The 27,274-nt window shown below is 42.1% G+C and overlaps 1 protein-coding gene across 1 annotated transcript; it reads right to left on the bottom strand.

Annotated features, from left to right (window-relative positions):
• Positions 1 to 26,926, bottom strand: Wdr75 (WD repeat domain 75). The gene is made up of 21 exons (XM_051153773.1): positions 26,766 to 26,926; positions 23,622 to 23,751; positions 21,909 to 21,974; positions 21,051 to 21,141; positions 19,121 to 19,245; positions 17,679 to 17,749; positions 16,490 to 16,609; positions 15,391 to 15,479; positions 12,449 to 12,607; positions 10,706 to 10,765; positions 10,502 to 10,617; positions 9,160 to 9,335; positions 7,905 to 8,062; positions 7,287 to 7,467; positions 5,811 to 5,905; positions 5,036 to 5,131; positions 4,296 to 4,465; positions 3,396 to 3,455; positions 1,062 to 1,208; positions 655 to 746; positions 1 to 324 (listed from the first exon to the last, which is right to left on the bottom strand). Exons 1-21 carry the CDS (start codon positions 26,846 to 26,848, stop codon positions 120 to 122), a joined length of 2,490 nt encoding a protein of 829 aa, XP_051009730.1. The 5' UTR covers positions 26,849 to 26,926; the 3' UTR covers positions 1 to 119.
• Between the last annotated feature and the right edge of the window lie 348 nt (positions 26,927 to 27,274).

Here is a 27,274-nt window from a genome sequence, read left to right as displayed (position 1 = left end):
CAAGTAAACAAAAGATTTTTACTATTTTGTCTTAAGAATAAATTTTTAAAAAATTAGAGTATTAACAGACAGTAAAAATTAAGTACAACAATGTCCATGTGCTGTTCCATAGGCACAGCCTACAGAGCAGTCAGCCAGCTGTAGTCTACTTTTCTGAATTTTCTCAGCTCTTTTTCTTCTGATTTTGACAGCTGATGTATAACATCTTCTCCCAAATCCATGTTATTTGCTTCCTGGGCTTTTTCAGTAAAATCATTTTCTTCATCCGAATTGTCACTTTCTTCTTTTTCCTCCATATCTACATTATCAGGAATTTCTTCAGCACTTTGACAATAACAAAATAAAATATAAATACCATTAGATATTTCTAATGTTTTAATTTAAGACACACACATTAAAATACTATAGAGAAGGCACCTCAACTGAAAACACTATTATGAGTGCCCTAACAGAGCATAGACCACAAAAGAGCAAAAGAATTTGTAAAATGTGTAATTATCACTACATCTTTAAGCACATTCAACATTTCTCAGTACTTTGCAAGTATTACACTTAATATTTTTTGTTATTAGTTATATTTCAAAGCTAAAATATAAATATAGTAGATGACATTCCCCTAAACAATTCAGAAGATGAACTACCTAGAATTCTTACCTTTTAGTCTCTTTAGAGAGCAGCAATGAGTTTATGAACAGAGAGCACAGGAAAGAAGCCGATGGCAGTACGTGGGCTGGAGTGTGAAGAAGCTGAAGTCGCAAAGAAAAGTCAGACTTTGGTAGAAACATCGCCCTCTGACAAACTGCTACTTCACCTCCCGACAGCCTTTACTCTAAATGCCAAGTCAAAGCCAAGGCTTCCCTGAGAAAAAGCACACGAAAGGAAACAGTACTTCTAGCTTCCCACACGTGTGCAGCCCTCTTGTCACCCAGGTCCAGGAGAGAATCACCCCACTAAGGCCCCTCACTTGTCTGGATACAGAGGGCAAATCAAGTGTTACCTCCAGCATGGGGAATCCACTGTATCTACTCCGTTTCCCACGGCCTGCTAGACTGACCACTCACCTCATTAACTGCAGGTATGTTCTCTGTTAAGGGGAGTTGTACCAGTTCATTCTCTGAAGTTTCACTTAACTTTGCATCCCGCTGTTGCCTGTGTTTTCCCAGTATAAAAGAAAATGGGGTCGTTGGCAAACTTTCCTCTGCCAGCAGCTGCATGGAAGTCAGATAACAGGAAATTATTTCAATAAAAAGTAAAAACCTCTTTGACTTAACAGGTAAATGCCAGTGAACTATAAAAACTATGGTGAAAAGTTATAAATTACTTAGCGTTACTCTCAAGTCACAGATAAAGTAACTGCTGCCTAGTGTCCCACTTTCTACCTGGGAAAGGTAGCCACAGTGATGAGAGAACCATGGCTTTCATGCTTATAAAGATCAGAGCGAACATGTTTTCAGAGGCCGCACACTCACAAGGGCAGAGAATGAGGGAAGGCCACAGAGGGACGTGCTGGGCGGATGAAGCAGGCTGACAGATGAAATCTTAGAGCCAAGGAAGCAATATTCTAAGACAGCTGTGAGAAAAGCAAGGCCTGTGTGTGCAGTTGATAAGCACAAGAAAACTGCCACAAACAGGCAAAACTGAAATAGGGCACAAACCTGGGGACTAAGCGGAATTCTTTTTTTTAATCCTAAAAACAGACCCCAGGGCAGTTGGCGGTGTGTGGGAGAGGGATTCAGTTCCCCAGCCAAAGCTCTCCATGGGCTCCACACTGCATGCAGAGTAAAGATGGGTCTATCCGTTTAAAGCCTACCAGGACTTCCCAAATTCCAAGACACACCCATTCACTTTTTCCTCTATATCCAACCCTGTTACAATTCTTCTTTCCACTTTCTACAGTGTTACATATTTTACTGACTTATTGCTTGTTGTGTAGCATCTTTATCTTCCTATAAACTATAAATACCACATATATATATATATATATATATATATATATATATATATATATATATATATATATATATATATATATATACATATTTTTTTTTTTTTTACACAGACAAAGCTATTTTGCTAGCATATCCCAATTGTCTATAATAGCTCTTGGCATATAGTTAATGACAGATGAACAAAATTTTGTGAGTAAATTCAATGAGCTTTCAGAAGAAATTAAGCAAGCTAAGGATAAACGATCAAGGATGAGGAATGGCACTGGGTGTCTAGCAACATAAGAAGCTATGTAATCGTAGGCCACCACCTTCAAAGTGCTGAGAAAATGGTTTTCAGTTTATACATATACCCAGTTAACCAACAAGTAGGAAGAATGAAGAATCCTGCCCAGACTGCAAGGTCCTAAATATGACGACCAAGGTGGTGACCCAGGCATTCAACAGATTAGATTTCAACAAAGCAAAGAAGTGATCCAAGAAGGAGCAGCTCTGTGGGTCTAATGTGCAGAGGTGAGACGAGCCCTCAGAGTGATGAACACATGCTCTGTGGCCTAACATCCAGAGGTGAGACGAGCCCTCAGAGTGATGAGCACATGCTCTGGAATGGCCAGTGTGTAGCAGATTCACAGAGCAACTAGTCCAGACTGAAGTAAGCTATGGGTTTGTGAAAACAGTTTTCATGACTTGAAAGAATACCTCTGTGTCTGAAAATTCTGAAAGAATTAATTTGATAAACCCTAGAGTAGAATTAAATAACAAAACAAAACAGACCACCAAGCAAATGAAAATCAGCAGGCAATGAATAATTCCAGGAGGGGAAAAAGCTGATCAGAAAAAGAAACTATAAGAACTATCTGGCTACGAATGCATTTGTATGTTAAGACAGTACAAACTTTTAGCTTCAAGAACTTCAATAAATTCAGCAGACAGCTGCATCCAGATACCATATCCTAAACCCTTTCTTGGAGAGATGACATCCAAGCTAGGAAAACCTAGCCACAACAACACAAATCTCTGTAATGACGATGATCTAAAGGGGTTGTCCGTGGTGTTCATGGAGGTTCCAGAAAATAGTGAGACAACAAAATCCAACATCCTTAGGGGAGTAGGGTGAAATATCATGTAAATATAAGCTAAGTACATTTACCCAGTCTAATCTCGTATGTACCACCCCACCCCACCCCACTATTTATGATCTACAATTGGTTATTAGCCAACTCATGCCACAAAGTTAGACATGGCAGACCAACTGACTGGTGCCTTAACACAAGCCTATACTTTTAGCACTCTAACCCTTAGAGGAGCACTATTAAGTTAAAGCAGGCACATTAGCTTACGTATGCACTTTACAATTCCTTCTTAGAGCTCAGTGAGACACATTTGTCACAGCTAGATTCTAAAAGCTAACTTCCTCCTTTAGAAAGACAGCATAGCATGTATGCCCACCTGTTTGCTTGTTGGTGTGAGTTTCTCTTCTGGAGACTTTATGCCGAATGTTAATAAACACTAGAAAGACAAACCAAAGCATAAAATGAAATAAAATGACACAATGTCCATTTTTCATTTTGATATGTACATCTGCCCACAGAAAAGCTATAAAAGATTTAAATTTGATTGAAAGGTCTTGTTGGAGTTATAAGACCATGTTTTTCTTTTTTTGGGGGGGGGGCTATGTGGGTGGTTTTGAGACAAGGTTTTCTCTGTGTAGCCTTGGCTGCCCTGGACTCACTTTGTAGACCAGGCTGGCCTTAAACTCAGAGATCAGCTTGCCTCTGCCTCCCAGAGTGCTAGGATTACAGGTGTGTGCCACCACGCTCAGCTACAAGACCATGTTCTGAGAGGTGTGTAAGACCTGGTAACAAAATAAAAGTCAACAGTTTTAATAGCCAAATCAAACCGAAAACTAGGGGGAAATGTTAACAAATGCAATTTAAAGTAATTTTGGGGCACAGTGCTTTTCTTGTGTCACAGAGTTAATGGAAGTAACACAAAGCCTCAAAGGTTAATACAATCTCATTCTTCTTTATTTCAAGATTTATTTATTATGTATAGTGTTCTGCCTGCATGTACACCTGCTGTCAAAAGAGGGAACCAGATCTCATTCTAGATGGTTGTAAGCCACCACGTGGTTGCTGGGAATTGAACTCTGGACTTTTGGAAGAGCAGTCAGTGCCCTTAACCTCTGAGCCATCTCTCCAGCCCTTCAAATCTCATTCTGATGTGTTGACATATCTATTTGACCATTTCTTTTGGGAAATAAACCTTTAACCAAAGAGTTCTACATGAAAACAAGCTTTCTAAAATGATTTCTGTAAACAGGTCACCCTTTTTGAGGGAGACAGTTACCTGTGATTTAGTTAGGAAATAAAACTGGGATCTGTTCAGCCACTGGTGAGCTTCTGAGGTGAACGACTCAGGGACATCTCGTGGGACAAACACTCCCCACTGGACTTCCTCTCTGGAAACATTCTTTTGAATATACAATGGCTTTGGCTCGCTAGGTTTAAATACAAACACTGAAGGGGAAAAACAGAGAGATGTCAGCATCTTACCTACAGAGGATAGTTCTAGCCTCAGGCTGGGAGATCACAGGAATCCTGTACCCATCCCACAGAGTAAGTGGCCCTGCCCTGCTTAAACTGTTTCAGTTCTGCTGTTGTTGCTGTTTAGCAGGTATCTACCAAGTGTCTACCATGCTCTCCGAACAGGTTAGGAATGAGGACTAGAATCTGAAAAGGAAGCCGATTTCTGTTCCAGAGACCAGGGGGCATCTATATAAGAGACAGCAGAACAGTACCCAAACATTTTGTCTTAAGTATCAGAAAAGAGATGCAGAGGAAGTCCAGTTAGACATCCAAGGGGAGATTTTGAAGGCTCAGTGGGAACTGGCCTGTACACAACACTCCAAGTACTAAGTGTGAGCGCATACATTATAGGTGTTGAGTAAGAATATGGGCAGGGCCCCAGGCGAACAGCTGCAGATGAATTTCTAACTCAAAGTGAGTGTGTTTCAGCTTTTACTAAAAACAGTAGAAAGAAAACCCAGGAAATAGGGCGCATGCAATCAGAGCAAGGGTAATACTTACGATCTGAGCCCACTGAGGACTGAGACACCGCAGCTACATGGTCTGAGTAAGGGTCAGCTTCCATAACTCTAACATTTAATTTCGCACTCCACTGCACTGTGGGGAAAGTGATACACTTCTGAGAACATGTTCCCCAAAAGCTCAAGTCTTTACAGTAGGTGTTCTCCAGCTTCCCGCGGACAGCTCAGTGTTACTCTTATATGAAAGGAGTTTATGCTCTCGGTAACAACAGATACACACTGACATTGTCTCTGGAAGGGGTTCTGTGAAGTGTGCGGCAGGAAGCAGTGTTCCTTCCAAACGCGGTGTTAAAGTTAGGTTCCCTCCGATTCCTGGCTGTTGTTGCTTCTGTATTTTTACTAAATGAGAACGATGGACACCACCATCCACACTCGCGAGGAAGTAACATCACACTTTCCTCATGTGCAAAACAGTAAAATGCCACCAAAGCCTCAGTTTTCAGGAGTACTATGGCACAATACTTTCAAACCTCACACTGTCTGGCACCCTGCAGACAACCAACAGGGCTTCTCCTCAGCTTCTGAAGACGAATGTGGAGTCTTGCACCCTGAGCACACTGAGCACAAATTGCTTTATTGCTTACCATTCGGAATCCACTACCAGCCCACCAATTCAAAATATTTGATCAAGTGAAAAGTTATATATTGTTAGGGAAGACATAAAAACAGGATCCTAAATTCCTAAAATGTCATGGTCAAAGGGCAGCATCCCACATGGGTTTGCTAAGTGACACTGGAGTAAATCGACAGCTCACCTGAACAGCTGAGCAGATTCCAACAGCAGAGAACGCCATTCTCAGTAGTGCCAAGAAGATACTTGGAGCATGTCAATCTTCCAAAGCAAAGGTGCCTAGGTGAAAACCACAGCAAGGTGAGCGCCAGGCAGCTCCAGCACAGCTAGTCACAAAAGTGCAGGGTTGCACCCCTGGGTTTTGTTCTACACAATACAGACTTGTAAAGAGGCATGGTTTTTCTTTTTTGCTTCTACTTGTTCTGACAGTGAAAGCAATAGAAAAGGTTGCTCAGCCAATAGAAAGGGTTATTTAGGTGCTTGTATTTCTTTAGGAAACCAGTGGCCATGATGACCAACTCTCTTATATGCTGCATCATGTACCAACCACCACACAACACAGAACAATTTATGTAAAATATATAATGACACGTAACAAAACCTTATTTTATGCTTTTTACCTGCAAAAAGAAACTCAAAATCAGATATATTTAAAATAAGATGAAATTAGTCATAGGTTATTCTGGCCTCAGGTCTGGGTACCAGAAATACTTGTTTGACCATTACATTACATTTTTATGGGAACGCATAAAGACTGGCATGTCAGGATCAACTCAGGCTAGCATAGCTTTAGATTCTACACAATACCCCGTGAAAGTGCTTACTATACTGAACAAAGCTGGATACAACAGTTCAATGCTAATCTCAGCTTAAGAAATGCTTGTACAAAAAGAGACAAATGGTATATACTCACTTATATCAAAACACTAGTCCAAGGGATACGTACCATGAAAAACTTTACTTACCAAGAAAGTGGGTCAGAGGAGAGGACATCCTATTGAGACTTTAGGCAAGAGTAACATGGAAGAATAAGGAAATAGTAGGACCCACAGGGTCCTGGAAACCTACAAGAAGAACTTTATGACAGGCAGATCTGGGTCCTGGGGTCCTCCTCAAACTAAGGCACCAGCCAAGGAGAATATAGGCAGTAAGCTTCGAACCCCTACCAAGACCTAGCCGACGATCATGATATTCTCCACCGTTGAGTGGAGAGTGAGATCTGACTCTCACACAAACTCTGGTGCCCCTTTTCTGACCATGTCCCCTGGATGGGGAAGCCTGGTGGCACTCAGAGGAAGGATAGCAAGTTACCAAGAAGAGACTCGATATTCTAAGAGCATATATAGGGGGAGGAGGTCTCCCTCAATCACAGACATAGGGGAGGGGAGAAGGGGGGAAGTGGGGGGGAGGGAAGAATGGGAGGAAACAGGGGAAGGGATAACAATTGAGATGTAATATGAATAAAATAATAAAATGGAAAAAAAAAAAAAAAGAAATGCTTATAAACTGCTTATGTCCTCACAAGTTTCAGTTTCTTAACATTTTGATTAGCTTTTTACCCTTATTCCCCTGCAAACTATAGATTACCTCTATTGGGGAAAACAAACTTAAATTAAAAAGAAATACATACTTTGGTAGCAATACAAACTAATTTACCTACCTTATTTTCCCAGCTCGTTGGCAAAATGTGCACTTTAGTTCCCATGTTTCTGAATCCCATATTGTAACTATTTCCTCAAAACTAACTGCTAATAAGGAGCCATCTTCAGAGAAACAGCAGTTGGTTGCTTGATACTTGTGGTAACTACCCACAAAGTCACAAGTCCAGCCAATGGCTTTTTCTGTGAGAAAACAAGCCATAACAAAAATGACATAAACATTAAATAATATGAGAGACAGGCTATAAGAAGAAAAAGTTAAAGAAATCAAACCAACAAAAAACAGATTCAGCACACAACTGTACTAAGTAAAAAGTGTTGCAAAGTACTGACTGTTCTGGTATTTTCCCCTTTCCTGGAGACCTTGACCTCCCTCTAGTGGAGAGAGAAGAGAAGACCCAGTGGCAAAAGCCCTGTTAGCGGCACCAAACAGACAACACTTTCCAAAGCACAGATTATGGTGAAAAGGTACGTAAAATTTAATATGAAAAAAGCTTGTTAAAATTAAGCAATAGATTACAGAATTTAATAAAGCAGAAAACATCTTCTCAAAAAGGACATATAAACGCCAACATATAAACATATCACTTCTTAAAACATAATCTACTGAGTTAACTCACTGTATATATCAGAGTCATCTGTCAACATCCACACTTTGAAGTGGCCATCTCTGCTCGCCGTGACCAGTATAGGCTTTTCATGGTTTTCTGCATTATTGAAACAGAGCGCTGTGATATGGTCATCATGTGGCATGGCGATCTTTGTGTTCAGAACAAACCTAGCAGCAGAAAGAAAGCCACAAATTTATTCTCAGAAAAGACCCGGTATGCTAACACTTGCAGGTCATACAATATCATCTGTAAAATGGGAAGCTGATGGATTATTACTCAAAATGACAAATTTTCACACACTCTGTCTCTAACAATCTCAAGACAAGCTCTAACACCACCCGCACATGAGGTGACACAAATGCATAGCATTATAGAAAGCGGCCAGCTCCCTGGTAAAAATGAACTAAGGTAAAACAAATCATGGCTGAAGGCTCATTGTACCAGACTCTGCAGGATAATTACACAGAACGTAGAGGTCTGGCTTTTTCTAAAAATAGACAAAAGAAAAAAGGAGAAAAAGAAAGGCTATGAAAGGCTCCATTTGTATTGTGAAAACACAGAGTAACAATGACCTATCCAAACTGCACAGATACTGCTTGCTGTGTCCTTACAGCCAGCAAAAGGAACAGCACACGGAGTGTGTGTTTCTGTGTGAAGAGGACCGGTTTCAGGAGAGAGGACTAGGAAGAATCATTACATTCTGGGCTTCTTTTCTTTTCTGTGAGATGTGGGGCATAGTCTTAGGGTACACTATTCTTTAGAACTGACCGAGCCAGGTGTGTGGTGCATGCCCTGAATGCCAGCATTTGGGAGGCACAGGCAGGCAGGTCTGAGTTGGAACCAGCCTAGTCTAGAGAGCAAGCTGCAGAACAGCCAGGGCTATAGAGAAACCCCGCCTCAAAAAAACAAAACAAAAACCTAGCACAAAGACTCAATAAGCAGCTCTTGGAAAAGGCAGTGGGTTATCTACCTAACATGACGCATGTCTATCCTTCTCCCTGGACAGTGGAGAAAGAACCAGGGCACATTTGGATTTTAATTCTGGATTTGCCTGGAATTGTGTATTATGTTGTGGGGTTAAAATTCTTTCTCATGTTTCACCTTTTATGTGATGACATGGTACAAGCAACATTACACCAATGCTTTCTCAAAGCAGAAGCTAAAATAAAGCATTATTATTAGAATAAAACCCTAACCCCATTTCCATATGTGTCAAAACGAAGCAACGTAAATGCTGGCAGAGGTGGCCATACACTAGCATTACCCTTGGGTTTTCTTGCTATAGGTCCACAGTTTCATTTGCAGTTCCAGTTCAGTTTTGTTTTCTTGCCGTTGTTCAACTGTTGCCAGCCAAGTGCCAGAGCAGCCAAAGGCAGCCTTCGTCAGTTCAATCTGGATTAGGCCGTCATCATTGATGTACTCTTGCTGAACGATATCTAACTGACAAGGTTAAAAAGTCCAAAGTGCTGTTAATGTAAGTACCTTTTATTTACAGTCATGCTTTTCCCTAAGAAAAGCGTTATAGAAAACCCCAAGGCTAAATTCTCTATCACTTTAAGAGAGTAAAAAATAAGGAGATAAGTAATGATCTAAGTAGACTAGCTTATTCATGACTGATCCCTTAATCACTTAAAATGGGTTTCCTTATATTTGCTAAGAAAATAAAGTGGCTGCTATTGGTCGAGGAGACTTCATCTGCAAAGCTACAGATACAAACTGTTTCAGTTTTCTTTCCATGTTAGAATGCTTATATAGACATAATAGATATTTTGTGGCAACGAGCCAAGTCTACACATAAAATCCATTTATGTTTTATGTGTACCTAACACATATAGCCAGTCTAGGAGTGATTTTTATATAATCATTTTAGCATTATGCTATGGTGTCTTCTCATGAATTCAGGCATGGGTGTCAGGGAGGTACTCAGGATTTTTGGATCTGGGAACACTTAAGACCTTGGATTTTATCTGGGGATGGTGGTAATCAGTTTAATCTCAGCATCCCGGAGGCAGAGGCTGGCTGATCTCTGAGTTTGAGGTCAGCCTTGTCTACAGAGTGAGTTCCAGGTCAGCCAGAGAAGCCCTGCCTTGAAAAACCAGCCAAACAAAAGAGACTGGATTTGGGATCAGGGGTGCTCAACCATGTTATGTGTAGTAAGTGCCCTTTACTACTACACAGTAAGCAGATCTGGGGTACTGACTCACTCACACTGTAGGATATGAAAGGAAAGAAAGAAAAAGCTGGCCACTGTGGTCACCATCTCAAAGGGGCACTGCAGGGCACAAGGAAAAGGTGGCACTGCATGTGTCAGGACCAAAGCACTCGTGTTTAATGCACACTAAACTTCAATGTTAACATGTGAATGACAGTTTCCCATATAGAAATTTGTATGTCAATGCACACATGCTCACTCCCTTATCACTGTGATACAGAACACATGTGTGGGGAGCAACAGCTGCATTAAGTAACCACAGACACTGTCAGGCGCGCTCAAGAACAAAACAGAGGATCAAGTATCGGGAGCTCTCAATAAGCCACACAGCCCAAGCAGTACCTGAAAGAACTTTCACTCATTTTAAAGCGTAGCTTATGGATCGGAACCTTACATTATACAGCTGCTTGTCACTCTGGAGGGAATAAAACTGCAAGTGACCAGGCTTCCCATTCAAAACTAAAGCTCTGGTTCTTGGGTCAACCATCAAGCCAGTAGGCACACTCTTATCTGCAAAAGAAACCACAGACAAGGACTGAAATAAGAGCAGTGGCCACTGGTCGGACACAGGTCCCACATCCCTTTCAGTCTCAAGTACCTTTCACGAGGCCTTGAATCACTGCACATGCATCAAGATTTCGGTGAATAACTGTTATCTCTGTTAAAACAGGGAGAAAAATAATTAAACACAAATAGGTCTGAGTATCAAGGTTACAAGGACCAGATTTTTATGCTACTTTGAAATATGCCAGAGCACAAGATCATCCAGTAAGTTTAATTAAGTCAGTGCTACTAGAAAATCAAGACTATTTTCCAGGTTAGTTGGAGGTTGGTCTGATGTTACTGTTTGCTGTCTCTGTGATCCACCTTACCTGAGAGCCTAACCTGTCTGACCAATAAAAGGCCTTTACACCTGGGCAGGGCAAATGGGATAGGCGTGGCTAAGGTTCCCAGGCTGGGAGAGACAGAAAGAATTTTTGGAAGAAGGCAGAGTGGAGGAGAGGAGGGAGAAGGCTTCCCCATCATGGGTTAGGTGGAGAAGCACATGGCTGGTACACATGAAGGATTTGGCCCAGATGAAGAACATTAGCAAGTATTTGGGATCACAGATGGGCGGTAGCTTGATAGAAATTATTAGAAGCAGATGGCATGGGATTGGGGTAGGTATGGGATACCTGCCCCACTATGGGAAGTAGTTTAGAGGATTAGTATCTGCCCTGCCCCAGGCTAACTAAGGGCAGATATATATATAACAAGTGTCTGTGTCTTGATTGATTGCTAGTGGGTTTAAAAAATACTGCCATAATAATAATTATAGTCCTGATAATAAACATTATCAGGCCATACTGCTAATCTAGCTACAACAAATTGGCGTCCAATGTGGGGCTCGAACCCACGACTCTGAGATTAAGAGTGAGGATAGAGGTTTCTATTAAAGCCATTAACCTTTTCTTTCAAATCATGCATGTTCGTGTATGTGTTTATCTGTGTGTGTGTGTGTGTGTGTGTGTGTGTGTGTGTGTGTGTGCACGTGTGTGTGTGCATGTAACTGCAAGCACTCATGGACGCTAGATAAGGATGCTAGGGCAATCAAACCTGGAGTGACAGGTGGTTGTGAGCTGCCTGATGTAGGTGCTGGCAACTGAGTAAGGTTCTTGCAAGAGCGGTACATCTATTATTCGCTGAGCTCTCGGTAACCCCGTTTGAGCTTTAGAGACTGACTTATTAACAAACTGAGTCACAGCTGACCTAGGTGAGGAGGAACGGGAACAGAGGGCTGGGAAGAAGAGCAAGTGCCACTCCTTCAGCACACGGCACAACGCACTCATGTACAGTTCCAGCAAAAGAAGCCCAGAGCATCCTTGGGAAAATGCCATTGTTATGAAAGTGGGAAGGCCCACTTCAAACCCATTTTTATAAGATTCTGAAAAATGTAACTGGCATAGCAGTAAATAAACACATTTAACCTTTTGCTTTTATAAGAACAATTTTGAAAATGATAGATCTGGTGGTAGTCAAGGCTAGAGAGGAATGGAGAAAAACGAGTGGAAGGAGAAAAAACAGATATTAAATCTCTTAATATTCTTTTTTTTTTTTTTTTGGTTTTTTGAGACAGAGTTTCTGTGTGTAGCCTTGGCTGTCCTGGACTCCCTTTGTAGACCAGGCTGGCCGCAAACTCACAGAGATCCGCCTGCCTCTGCCTCCCGAGTGCTGGGATTAAAGGCAAGTGCCACCACGCCTGGCTTTCTTAATATTCTTTACTAGCTTTGGGTGCTTTGTTACCACTCAGAAGCTGACAACTAACTGTAGCAGCACCTCACAGTGAGAAGCTTAGACTTACTGTTATCAGAATGAGAGGTGCAGAGCAGGTCTCCTGCAGGTGAGACGGAGATGTGCTCAATGGTAGATCCCAAGCGGGGGAGAAACTCCTTGTTCTTCTCTGAGCCATCGCGCCACTCCACAAGCACACACTCGCACCCGCCGCTCAGCAGACCGCTGCCTTTGCAGGCAGTTTGAAGAAAAACAATCACAAAGACAAATAGAGTCAGTACTTAAGTGATCTCTGGAACTTACAAAAGTGGCCTCCTATCATCTTTAATTGGCTTTATCATCTTTCAGCCTTAATTTTATTTTTAATTGACAAAGCAGTGCAGATATACAGGGTGCAACATGGATGCTTGCATACACATATAGTATAATATTCAAATTGCCAGCTTGAGCATTTATCTAGTACTTGTGATGAAACAATCAGAATCTTCTTTTATAGCTACAATAGTAATAGCTACAGCTACCCTAGTGTGCAACAGTGGAAATCGAGCAAAGATGACCTACACATAAAATACTTGTCAATCACACATCTGATAAAGGATTAATATTTATAAAATACAAAGAACTCAAGTAATTCAAAAGCATAAAAAATGTGATTGAAGAATGAACAAAAAAAATCTTAATAGATATTTCCTAGAAGACACACAAATGATCAACAGGCATACGAAAACATCCTCCACATGAGTAACTCTCAGGTAAATGCACACACACGCACAATGAGGCAGTGCCCTGCTGCAGTCAGACTGTTACACACAGTGCCGCGCTGCAGACGGGATGTGGAGGAAAGGGGCTCTGACTACAGTCACTATGGAAACTAAGTCTACACTGCACTAGCAAGTTCGCTCTGGTATACATCCAAATTAAGTGAAACCAGTATGCTAAAGAAACTAACTTATTACCACCACACACCAAAACTTGGGCTCAATAATGTGAACTAGCCGTGTTCAGCCCAAACAAAACAAAGGACTGTACAACACTCCAGTGTCAGCAGCTTTGGGAGAAGACAAGACCGTTAGTAGGATTTTGAATAGTTTATACTGTATATTACTGTATGTTTACGATTATTCCTTTCCCTGAAATGGGCAAAGGCACAGCAGAGAAAGGAAGGAAGAGGAAGGAGAAAACAAAGGCACTACATGAAACATACATGTGTACTTAAGCAAATGTCTTTGTTTTAATCACAGACGTGGGATAAGAGGCTGCTTCACTGTAGATGATTATGTTTTACCTTGTTAACTAGCAGGGATGTGATCTTTGTCCGCTGCAGACAGCTTAGTTCTGGGGACTCTGGAGAGGGAATAAATAAATGCCAGAGCCCAGAGAGGGACAGGAGTGCTCTGAAGAAGGCAGCGGTTGCTCCCCTGCTGCTCCTGGCTGCTGCTGTTGTGGTTACCGGAAGAAGTTGGGAGATATCCTGACTATGGAGACTGGACTTGACCCAAGGAACCCGATGACCCTAATCAGCAGGAAGTAGTCTAAAAAGATCTCAACATCCCCTCTCTCCACTAACCTTCTGTCTCTCCTACCCTATGTTGGAAGGGATTGGGGTAAGAACCCAAATAAAGTAGTGTAAACAAATACATCAACATACATTCACCAGAATACCAAAACCACATAGTTTGTGTGTGTGTGTGTGTGTGTGTGTGTATGGAAAGAAAGGAAAAGTAAATAAACAAACAGCCACATTTTTTTTTCCTCCCCATTTGTAGGGTCAAGTCGTCTTCTTTCTCTTTTATGTCTCAACGCTTATGCCAGGATAGTACTCCTGGGCACATATCCAAAGCTTCATTAGGCTGAATTTACCTTCTATTTCCTGGGCTCTAAAGAGCTAACACTAGGTAAACCTCCAAGCATCCAGAGCACACGGGGCCATCTAAGGCTTGTCCTGTCAGTCTTTGGGAAGAAAGGACTAATCACTTTCCCGTCTTACTCTGCTGACACATGATCTTCCCACCACCCTGTCAGAACACAGACATAACTGACTGAACTTCCGGCATGTGGGTGTGAGGGTGCACTAAAAGTAAAAGACACAATGTACTTCTCTGTTAAAGACAGAATTTCAAGAGTTTTTTTTTTTTTGTTTTTTGTTTTTTAAATAAAACTTCTTATGTCTGTTATACATCCAACAAGGTCTGAATTTAAAACAGAGACTAAGCCAGGCACAGTGGCACACTCCTGTAATCCTAGCTCTCGGGAGATAGAGGCAGGCAGATCTTCGAGAGTTTGAGGCCAGCCTGATCTACAAAGTGAGTCCAGGACAGCCAAGGCTACATAGAGAGACTCTGTCTTAACAAAACAAAATAACAAGTAGGTAATACTCAACCAGGCAGTCTGTTAGTTAAAAACACAAGCTTCTAAAGTAAGGCCAGGGCAGCCAAGGCTACAAAGAGAAACCCTGTCTTGAAAAACCAAACCAAACCAAAAACCACGATCTTCTAAATTCCACCCAGGTCCAAATTCTACTTACTAGCTATTGGACTTTCTGCTAGTTCGTCACCACCTCAAACCCTCACTTCCTTCATCTGTAAAGGGCGAATAAATGACACACGTCACTGGTCCAAAGACAGGTGACAGAAAACACTGGCAGCTACCTGCATCCGGTAAGTGGCAGCAGAGTTTTGCACTGTAACTTTAGAGTAAGACTATTTCAAAGCTGGCTTACACCTTACATGGTTCTTCATGCCACGAGAAATGAGCACAGCTGTATACCCTGGAGTCTTGAAAGTAAACTACATATTGGTGTGTTGAGGCAAAGCCCTAACAAAGGGGTCATGAAAAATTTGACTCCTATAACTTGTTTTTTGTGACAGGACCTCACTACAAAGCTTAGGCAAGTCTTGAACTTATGGTGATTCTCCTGCCTCAGCCTCCCAAGCAATGGGATGACAATTGTGAATTCCAACCCTCGACTCAGCCCCTTCTGAACTTCCTTTTAACTATCAAAGAGGCACTTACCTGTGACTGTAAAAGCCAGATCCATAACCATGTCATGGTGCCAATGCAAACACGTGTATGTGTACTTCTTATCATCATGAAAATTCCTCCTGTTGGTGAAACAGAATACTTTTTATTTTGGTTTTTCGAGACACGGTTTCTCTATATAGCCTTAGCTGTCCTGGACTCACTTTGTAGACTAGGCTGGCTTCGAACTCACATCAATCCACCTGCCTCTGCCTCCTGAGTGCTGGGATTAAAGGCATGTGCCACCACGCCCGGCCAAAATACTTTTTGTAGAACATTTTTTCCTCACATACTCTATTGTGATTATAGTTCCCCTCCCCCCTCCCAGCCCCTCCTCCATCTAGACCCATTCCCTTTCTATTTCTGATTAGAAAAAACACAAGCTTCTTAGACTGTAAATAAATAAAATATAGTAAGATAAGGCAAAAACTAATACATCAACTCAAAACAAACAGAGTCTAAGAGAAGGCACAAGACACAGACTCATTCATCCGCACTCAAGAGACACTGAGCGGGAAGCCATAACATAGAGGCGAAGGCCAGTCTCCTGCTTCCTCTTCCATGGGGTTCCCTGAGCCCTGGACAGAGGTATTTGACGGAGACATCCCATTTAGGGCTGAGAAAACAAAGCCCTCGACTTGACCTCAGGTGCAAAATAGGAAACAATGGCACATGAAACCCAATAAACCACAGCCTCAAGTGTTCTGGCATCAATATTTCTAAATTCTTTGTTATTCCTAACCAGATTCACTTTTGTAAGCCATACTATTATGGTATGTACCACGCACTAGATTCTCTACTAGAGTCCCTACTGGATGTGTTGCTAGATAAAGCAGGTCCCACTTCCCTGCTTAGGGCTGAGAGCAATTCCAGTGACATGGAGTGCTTCCCTTTCTTCAGAAGCTTGGGCTAGGAATCCTACAGGGCAGTATGAAGGGAGCGCACATGGCAGGAGACATGAGGTGCAGCACACCCCTCCTCCCGCAGCAGTGATGCTCACAGCACCTTTATTGGACTTAAGAGAGAGTGCTGCTCTGCAGGATGAGTGTGACACAGTAGGCAAGTGATGCCATGCTTTCCCAAGCTCACTGACCAAAGGCGGATTTTGCCATCCATGTGACCAGATGCGATGCAGTCTTCCTTTGGGTGGCAAGCTACACATGTGAACTTGTTCTTAGCATTCTTCCTATTTTTTGTTGATGGTAAAGTAAAACTAGGAAAAAGAAAAACAATTTTCCATTGGTTATGAATCAAGTATTGTGTTTGTAAGCATTTACCAATATATAAAGCTCATATGACTCATGTCTTATCACAAGAACCTGCGGTGAAGGTTTCTGAACCAAAATGACAGTACTAAACTTGCAACCATGCTTAGTAAAATTCTATCAGAAACAAGTGACTAAAGAGACAAAATCAGAGGGATAAATCCACTTGCTATGTCTAGGTGGGTTCCTGTTCCACTTCTGAAGAAGTCAGGGCCCTTACACACCACAAACAACAATGCTACCCTTAGAGAGGCAGCTGGGCAGATGGAAATGTCTAAGAAGCTCAGCAGCAGCCTCTCTAAATATGGCAGTTACTCATCCTTACAACTCAGCCACTGTCTCTATTTAAACACATCGATCTGAAGTACATCATAGCTAAAATGGAATAAACATTTTAAGGTCATGCTAGTGATATTTTGCCAACCTCACACCAGCCAGGGTCACCTGGGAAGAAGAAACCTCAATGGAGACAGTGCCTCCAGACTGGCCCGTTGGCAAGCCAGTGGGGCACTTTTTTGAGACTAGAGTGGACGGGCCTAACTCAGTACGGGTCATGTTGCCTCTGGGAGCTGGGTCTGGGAGGCATAAAAAAGCACACAGCACTCACGACCTCGCCTTCATTTCCTCTCTTAAGTTCCCACTCTAACTTCCCTTTATGACGGATTATGAGATCGAGATGTTAGCCAATAAACCCTTTTCTCCCCAAGCTGCTCTTTGGTCATGGTGTCTTAACAGAGCAATAGAAAGCAAACTGGAACAACGCACAGGTTCCTAATGCCTACATCGTTTGCTGCTGCCAGTGAGAGTCACCAGGCCACACTGGACTGTACGTATGCGGTTTGGGAACGGGGAAGACTCCTTAGCTAAGATGCCCCTGCCCTATCATCACGTGTTAAGATGTTTGCACCTCTATGGAATCATCCTAGTTCTTGAAATAAGACACTGGACACAGGTTTGGGCAACACTGCAACCAGTGCTCCAGTAAATACAACAAAGCAAATAAAAGGGGCTTCTTACTTGCATGTTTTTTTCTTTTTCAGAAAATAAACAGATAAGTAATAGTCCCGGACTGCAGCAACATATTCTCCCTGGTGATTTAAGCAGAAAGTAACATTAAAAAAAAAAAAAAAAAAAAAAAAAAGGCTCTTTAAGATTGTATAACTACAAAATGACATGTTATACTTTGGCCAAGGAAAAGATAACCTTATCTTCAGAAGGAAGATGAATTAAGCCCTCAGTTATCTAGCTACAGTCAGTGTAGTAATTTACATTTTCCTCATTAGGCATACATACAATTTCATGCCATGTTTGACTATGTCTACATAACTGCTGTCAAAATTAAGACCTAGAGACATTCCAGCACCCCAGGAATGCACCCTCCCCATTTAGTCATTGCTCAATTCTCACTCGCACCTGTCACTGCATCACCACAGCTTACTTCATCTGTACACTGCTCCTGTAGCTCAATACCACTCTTCTGAACTTCATCTACACCCTTAACTGTACCGTTCACTTCCTTTCATTGTTGAGTTGCATTCTGCTGAATAAATACACCCCAAGTGTGCTGCCCACTGGTGGGCTCTGGGTTGTAAGGTGTGCTTCAGGGCTCCGGGAACCATCGTCACGCCTACACATACACTGCGCAGTCACGTGCTGTATCTGTGCAGAGGTGGGATCTAGGGCTCGGGCATTTCAGCTTGCTCATCTTGACACCATAGAATTAGTGGAGGTGAAGTGGATTCCAACTGTAGTTTTACCCAAGCTGAGGGTCAGCAAGACTGAATACTGACCCTAACAGTGACAAAGCCACCTTCTGTACTTTGAGGACTTAATCCTGCTCAGAAGAATGATAAAATAATTCTGCAAACCCGAAGGGTCTTGATTTTAAAAGAATAAGTTATTAACAATTAGCTAAATATTGGTACAAATGCTACAAAGTACCTGTCAAAAACAAGGTAGTATTCATGTTCATTGCAATATTAAGTTGAAAGAAGAAAAGGATGACTGCACTTCTGAGCCTGCTTCCTTTGAGTACTGCCATCTTCAATGTGTTTAAAAAAGAAAGTCAAGTCTTTAAATATTATCACTGGTGAGGCTGGAGATTTTCCTTTCCTCATTATGCTTTTCTATAAAATCTGAATTACCTATGATGGGTATGTTAGTTATAGATACAAAGACCATATTTTCTAAAGCACACAGCCTAAAGTGGAACAATTTCAGTGGCTTTTATATGAAAGAGGCAAAGAAAAGTACAAATACCAGACACTGTTACTTTGGGGACAACATAAGGAGGCTTGGAAAAGAACACATACCATGATTCAGGAACACTAGCTAAAACAGCGCCAGAGTTTTTTGTTATTAACAGAAACATGGTACTGCATTGTATCATCAGTGTTGAAAAGAAAACTTTCAGGGAATAGATTTTACACATAAAGAGAAACCAACAGAAAAAAACGTACCTCATTTCCGAAGGCAATGCACTTGGGGGACCGGTTTACGTAATCCAAAACAAAGGTGAGCTCCTTAGCTTTCACGTCCTGGCTTGGTGACTTGGGCAGTTTCACTGAAACCAGCTGAAACACGTCTGGCCAAATGAAGAAGTAATTTGTTATGAAGTTTCTCTAAAGCAAGTACATTTAGTCATACAAAACTGTCAATCTGCAGCCTCAAATGCCAAGACTGCAATGGTAGGTCATTTGGAACAAAACGTACCTCAACCTCAACTTGTCATTAAAAAAGATTTAAAAAGCAAGTGAGCAGAGCGTGGTGCCCGCAGGGGTCCTGGAGGTGGAGTTATGGGTGGCTGTAAGCTGCCATGTAGGTGAAGGGAACTAAACCTCTGCAGGGCAATAAGTACGGTTAATTACTGAGTCATCTCTCCAGTCCCTGAACTCTTCATCTGAATGAAATCTAAACCTACAACTCCTGGACACCCTTGGTTATATCTGCAGAAATAAAAATCACACACAGGTGCATTTTACATTTCAAAGCACACAGCTGAGGCTTAAAGTGGGTCTGAGTGGGCGCACACCTTTAATTCCAGCACTCTAGAGGCAGAGGCAGAGTTTGAAGTCAGCCTGGTCTAACACAGTGACTTCCAAGACAGACCTGAGTATAAAGACCCTGTCTTGAAAAAAAAAAAAAAACCAATAAATTAAAATAAAATGGAACTGAAAAATACAGTACTGATGAATTAAGCAACCAAAAGCATGAAGGCACAGGAGTGCTTTCTGAAATGTGTGGCTAGCAGCAGGCTCAGTAGAGCTGGCATGGACGCATGAAGACCCTGAGTCTGATCCTCATTCCAATTACAAAAGCCAGCACAATGGCCGGTCCCTTGCCAGGAGGATCCTTGGGACCTGGCGCAGCTTGTCTAGCTGGGGCATCCAGCTGCATGTGCACAGAGATAAAGGAAGATGCCTGGTGTGGGCCCCTAGCCGCCACGTACACATCTGTATGTGCTCACGTATAAGTCAGTCAGTGATGGCTGTTATACATAACATGCTCAGAGAAGCAGGAAACAGGCACACAATCAAAGGGTTACTGATTTCAAACCTAACACACTTAAAAGTAATTCTCTGTTATACATTTAATTATATCATTTTGTTAAAAAAAAGAAAAAAAGCAATTTTCATTCTAAGGAGATACATGATACATGTACTTACATATTTTTACATAAAGAATTAAATCTTGGGCAGTCCGGCTGCCTCTCTAGTCACTACATAAAGCTGCTTTGAACTTTTAATTCTGATAAAACTGTATCTTATGGGGTGAGTGGCACTCTTGACTTCCAGCATTAAAATTTTTCTTTGGGTAACTCCAAATTAATATTCTGTTATATCAAATTCTACGATGGAGAATAAATACCCGTAATTACGGACAATGTTGTAGACATTCCTCAAATGTCGGTATGTGATAGTTTCAATGCTAGTAAACAGTAGCAATTCTAGCACACTACTGGTCTTTCATATCATTTTCTATCTGTATTACTTCGTATGAATCAAGATGGACAGGAAAAAGGACTGTGATGCCTACTATGAAAGATGCACTAAGGGATGGAGAGACGGCACAGTTGTGAAAGCTCAGGCTCAAGGCGTACAACCAAAAATATAAAAGTAACATATTAAAATTCAGCAGAAAGATAAATTCTAGGCCTGGCTTTAACACTGAGCTTTGAGCCTACTACTAACAGACAAGGTAATCATGCATTGAAGACCTCAGAAGTAACAGAAAGCCCCGCAAAGGATATAAAGCTGATGACAAATATTTAAATGCAATTTACAACTGCTAGCTTGAGATAAAACTAGTGTTGAGAGCCCTGTAATTTTGAGAAAATGTAAAGATCCACTTGGTGTCTCACAAAAACAAACTAAGTGCGTTCTGCTGTACCTGGCTCCTCTTTACTTATTGTCAGGAAGACAGAATCTTCGGCATGGGGAGGAATGAAGAGGGCGTGGAGTTTAGGTCCAACGACGAAAGTCTGAAAGAGAGAAGAAGTCACACAACGCACCATCCAGTTCCTCAGCAGAGCACGGAGCGTGTGGTGCAGTTTAAAGCTTTCCCTGTCTGTGGACACAAGCACGGTGCTGTTGATGTCACTCATAGGCTTTTCAATGACTGCATACTGTCTCACTGACTGAACCTATCATAATTTTAAGTAACATCAAGGTTGTATAGATGTTTCCCACCAAAAACAATATAAGGACTACAAATAGAAGATATTTCAATGAGAAATTCTTATGGAAAAAAAAAAAAACTACAATTCTTGTTTTTCTCTAACTGACTGTACATATGTACTCATTACTTCTCTTTTCAGTGTATATTTTAGCAAGGGGGAAATCACTATTTGTTTACACTTCTAAAACTAATGGGATGAACATCTCACCATGGTAACATGGTAACTAGTACTTCTTTTTCTGTTATGTGTAATTCCTAGCATACTCTTGCCCACCCCACCCCTCCCAGAGAATGCTCGGACAGAGCCCAGGATTCCACCCCTGAGCTACAGCGTCAGTTCATGCTTATTATTCCCTGCCCTGCTGGCCTAACCAGTTGCTTCTTCTTGGTGTGTAAAATATTTTTTCTTGTTACTTTTATTAGTCTTCTTTTTAAGATAGAATCTTGAAATTTTTATATACTCAAACTTATGTATTTCTTTTTTAACAATAATGTAGAGTTCTAAACTTGTTTAGGAAGTCTCTTTAAGATTAGGCCTTATAGAAGAAAACTAAACAACAATATACATACCTTTATCAAAATGCCATCAAGATAGTCCCACAGCTTAATTGTGCCATCAAAGGAACAAGAGTAGAGCTAAAAGGGGAAAACAGTACCCAGTGATCAATCAGTAACTAAAGGCATAAAGGACTGGGTTGTGTTTGTTGTTCATAATCTCATTGTTAGCCTCGAAGGGGTAACAGAATTTATAAAAGCTGAGTATCTCTACTGAAAATTGAAGCACAAAGCTTTGTGAGCCCCAACATGATACTCAAAGTCTCAGATTCAAATCTGGAATATGGGGAATACGGGGATGTTCAAGCAGCACAGTAAATCAAATATCCCCCCAAATCTAAATCACTTTTTTCCCTAAGTATTTGAGATAAAGGAAACCAACTAGAGCTTTCTGCAAAATAGTCTAATTAAAACAACCTAACAATTTCAAGTTTGAAGTAGAAACAAAGGAGGTAAGACTCAACCTTCTACTCTAGGTGGGACATGGTATGGAGCCAAGTGACGCGCACTCAAGAATTCATTCACAGCCGGGCGTGGTGGCACACGCCTTTAATCCCAGCACTCGGGAGGCAGAGGCAGGCGGATCGCTGTGAGTTCGAGGCCAGCCTGGTCTACAAAGTGAGTCCAGGATAGCCAAGGCTACACAGAGAAACCCTGTCTCGAAAAACCAAAAAAAAAAAAAAAAAAAAAAAAAAAAGAATTCATTCTCAGTTCTCAAAAGCCCATTTTCCCCCACTGGTATCACTGCATTCATTTTACTTAAGTATTAAAAAAACTTCCTCAAATGACCAGGGGAGCCCCCACCCCCAAATCCAATCTGTTAAAGACCAATACTTTCAAAAACAGAAATTCTGTGCGCTCGGACTCCGTGGTGCTGTGAGTTCCAGGTCTCCCAGTCTTTGCTGCCCATCACCAGAGATGGCTCAGCAGTGTTAGAACACCAGTCTGCGGACCATTCTTGGTCGGCGCAGATCTTAATAACACACGGGATTATAAAAATTTAAAAATTATATGTTTGTTAAGGTTAGCTTTACTAGGGTTACACAAATTTTGTTGTTGTTATGTGAAAATACCCTGAATATAAGGTTTATAAATAATTTTATTTTGAAAGTGTCAATTTGACAGTTTTGTGAATTTAGAGATAAAAATATGAATACATATTTACACATAAATATATATTTAAGAGCAGATCATTAACTCTGGAGAGAAAACACGAGTGTTAGGTATATGCCCTACTTCTTTTGTGACAAGGTCATGGGTAGCAATGCAAATCCTGTCTAAACCAAGCAACAGCCTCCATGTTGCTATGATTAATGCAGAAAATAGGAACTTGTTAAAAATTATAGCAACAACAAAATATCAAAATAAATTTAACTTAAAAAAAAAAATTGAAACTGAAGGACCTATTTGGATGGCCAATGCTATATGAGAAGCTGGTAATCAAGAAATCCATTTGTTTCAGAACCTTCATACAGATACGAACATCCTTGAGACAAGTAACCTCTATTAGCATCATGCAGTTGAAAAGGTCATAGAAGACACTATGGGCAGTGTAGGACTAGGCTGTGGTCCTCTTTCCACTATTCAGAATAACTGAAAATTACCCTGAATAGGAGAATCTACAGATGATTCCCTGGTCATAATTTGTAAAGTAGCCCTGCAAACTTAACCTAAATGCTCCTGTCAACAGCAAGACCAATTTGAGTATGTTCAGTTACAGCCTGGTACCTGCAGATGGTTGTTGGGGTTGAGGAGGATTCCAGACACCACGTTTCTGTGCCCGTGCAGAATGTGCACACACTCCTCCGTGGTTGTGCTGTAGACCTTAACAAAGTCACCCGAGACACAGAAGATATACCTGGAAAAGAGAGAGAAAGCTAAGTCTCACATATTACATAGATAGTATAATCTTTTTAATGCCTATTATAAAGATAACAAGTGCAAATCTCTTTCAAAGTAGTTTAAGAACTGTGTATTCACGTGTATGGGTTGTTATGCCTGTGAAGATATGAAAGATGAAGTCATCTATTAACACAGAGAAGCCTAGAAGGCAATACAGAATCTTCCTGCAGACAGCTTAACCACATTCTCCCTTGCTGAACGGCCACAAACAGTGATATCCAACTACTCTTCAGTGGTTCACTGGCAGCATGTACCATGTTCTAAAATGCACCATAGCTGGTTGGAGACATCAGCTCACAAATGCTCAGTGAAAGGTTCTGTTCTCAATGGTGAGGTCCAGCAGGGTGCGGTGGCTCAGGCTTTAATCCCAGCACTCAGGGAGGCAGAGGCAGGTGGTTGTCTGTGAGTTCTAGGCCAGCCAAGTCTATAAAGCAAGTCTAGAATAGCCAAGGCTACACAGAGAAACCCTGTCTGGAAAAACCAAAAACCAAACCAAACCAATCCAAACCAACCAACAACCAAACAAACAAAAATAAAATTACTAAAATCGGTGAGATTCAGGTTACTCTTGTATTCATATCGATTTCTTTTCTAACTGCTGAAATCATGCTTTTGTTCATATCTTTTTTAGAGTTGTGGCTTCCTCCCACAGAGCAGCTGCTCCATCAGAACTCAAATTGGTTCCATTCATAACAGAACTTGCACATGACTTTATCCTATGAAGAATGTGATGTTGAGTAAGGTTGCCATTAGCTTGCTTTATCAAATCGATCATGCCGGGTAGCTTAGCCATATGCATCTTTGAAGCCAGAATGTGGCTTATAGTTGACAGTATGTCTAAGACCTACTGGCCAAGGGGTGGTAATAAGTTCAAGAAAGGAATCACCACAGAGCGCCTGTATTTTCCCGGCTAGACTCATGACCTTGAGTGTCTCAGTGCAGAGGCTAACATCTGTAGCGGGGACCACTCCTACAGAGTTCTTCGATACATGAGTGGTTGACACATTCGGGCTTCATAGTCACACATATTCTCACACACATCATTCAGCAAAAACTTGACCTTATCTGCCTTAAGTAAAGACACAACAAAACAAAGGTTTTTACTAAACAGTAAAAAAAAAAGAACTGGATAATCTGCCTTCCAATCCCATCCTCCACCAGGTCTTACCAGACACAGTGGTGTGCTAACCACACCAATCTATTCAATACAAATATGTTTCTAAGCTGGGCCTAGTGACACAAGCCTGTAATCCACTCACTTGGGAAGCTGAGGCAGGAACATCCCAAGTACAAAACAGAAAGTTCAAAACCAACCTGAGCAATTTAGTGAGACCCTGCTCAAAAGAAAAGAAACAAAAGAGTGGGTACACACGTTTGGGTGAGGCAGGCACTGGAAGGCAGATCTTAGTAGGATGCCTGCCTAGCATGTGGAAGGTCCTCAACCTCCAATAGCACAGAGTGACAACAAAGCAAACCAACCCATTACCTTTTTGGATGCTGTTGTGTACCTAAGTGAGACCTTTCATTCATTTCCTCCATTAAACAAGGCCTCAGCCTAGCCTAGTGTGGTGGCTCCAAAGAGAAGGGAACGGTCCCTGTAGGGTCAGATGTTTGAATACTTGGTCCCCAGGTGGAGTAATTACTCCCGAAGGATTAGGAGGGATGGCCTTACTGGAGGAGGTGTGCCATTGAGGGCATGCCTGAAGGTTTCGAAGGTCTGAGCCATTCTCAGTTAACTCTCTCTGGCTTCTAACCCTCTGCAGCTGTGAGCTCCGTATGGAACATTTTACTTTGTTGTGTAAGTTGCTTTGGTCATGGTGTTTTGTAATGGCAACTGTAACGGACATAAGATACCTAGATAGCAGCCCTCTGTGATCTCATCTTTCTCACTCTGAAGTAACACGGCCTTAAATCGCCTAGGGTTTGCAACATCTGCTACTGACTTTTTCCTCTTCATACAGTAATTTCCTTGTCCTGGTTTTGTCAGCTCATCTAGTTATATATAAAACAGTTGACAAAACAAACAACAACAACAACAACAAAAACTCCTATCAGAGTCGGCAAAAGAAATGGACCAAACACCTAATTTTAAATAGAAAAGGAGAGGTACAGTTCAATGGAGGGCAAAACAGGATGTAAGGTTGAGTTTGACTGGGCAGAACTCTGACAACTCCTCTATGCCTGTTTTCCCCTCTTTAATTCATAAAAAACATGGTCAACAAAAACCCCTTTACTAGTAAGGACTATCTTACAAAAACCCTTGGAAGTGTGTGAAAGCTCCTTTCGTCATGCATGCACGAATAACTAGCAAGCACACACTCACACGCAGGGTATTGTGGGAGAATACACCCTCCGAAAATACCATCTTTACCATCCCAAAACAGAAAGGGGTTTTTACTAGGTATCTCTCCATTCAGAGTGCTTTGAAAAACTACCCCTACTACACATCTCTTCTAGAGGATAATACCAGCAGCAAGGATGCCAGCTGACACGCAGCGAGACACTGAAGGCCACTGTCGTAAAAGTTGCACCCTTTTTATTCTCAAACTCCGGGAGATTATCTCCTACAGATCTAAGAACGCTTTTTATGTAAAGCTCCAAAATAAAATGGGGGAGGCTGGTAATGATGTTTTTCTCTGGAAGAAGGCGGAACCATTCAAGGTTTAGAGACCCAAAAGGTTCCAAGCGAAGAGTACTGACACTAGTTTGGGTACTGCAGGGACGAACAGTACACGGCTGGACCATTTTCCAAGCGCGGCGCGCTTCGTCTACCCTAGACACGACCTGCCCCTGCACCCCTGCAGCGCACCGGCAGGTAGAGCCCGGGGAGTCCCGGCGCTCGCACGCAGCAGCCAGGCCGGGCATCCTCGGGCTCCGCCGACTCCGGCCTCGCGGCCCCGCGTCGGCGCGCTGGCCTGACAGCTCCCTCCCCGGGCCCCGCACCCCATCCGCCCGCGGCCCACGGCGTACTTAGAGTCGGCAGAGAACACGGCTCTCCTGAAGTTCAGGCGGCTCCCGCCGCAGCGAACCACGCGGACACTCTCCTCTACCATCCTCGCGCAGGCGTCGGAATCACGCCGTGCCGGCCCCACTGCGAACTTCCGGCAACGGCTGCCTAGCCGGGGCGTGTTTTTCCGCCCTCGGTCCTCCTAGGGCTTCTCTAGCTCCGGGACTCTATGGTCAGGTCAACGCCTGCCCCGCCATTTTTAGTTTGGGCACTGTAAAATTAAGACAGTTGCAGGAAGAGCAAAGCCTGGCCGCTCACGTAATAAACCCTACTGATACCGCTACAGTTATTAAATACAAAGAGCTTTTGTATCGGCCTCTTCAATCCTCTCTATATGCTCGGCCAGAAGCGGAAGTGAGCAACACTCCGCCCACCGAAGGCCTCGTTCTTTCTGTCACAGTGATTGAACGACAGCGAGATGACGCAATCACCCGCGCCTTCCTGTAGTAGTAACAGGAGGAGCCTATGCTGT

This window comes from Acomys russatus, chromosome 12 (assembly GCF_903995435.1).
Source record: "Acomys russatus chromosome 12, mAcoRus1.1, whole genome shotgun sequence".
Lineage (NCBI taxonomy): Eukaryota > Metazoa > Chordata > Mammalia > Rodentia > Muridae > Acomys > Acomys russatus.
Note: the sequence above shows the minus strand (reverse complement) of the source record. Positions and strands in the feature narration are given on the sequence as shown.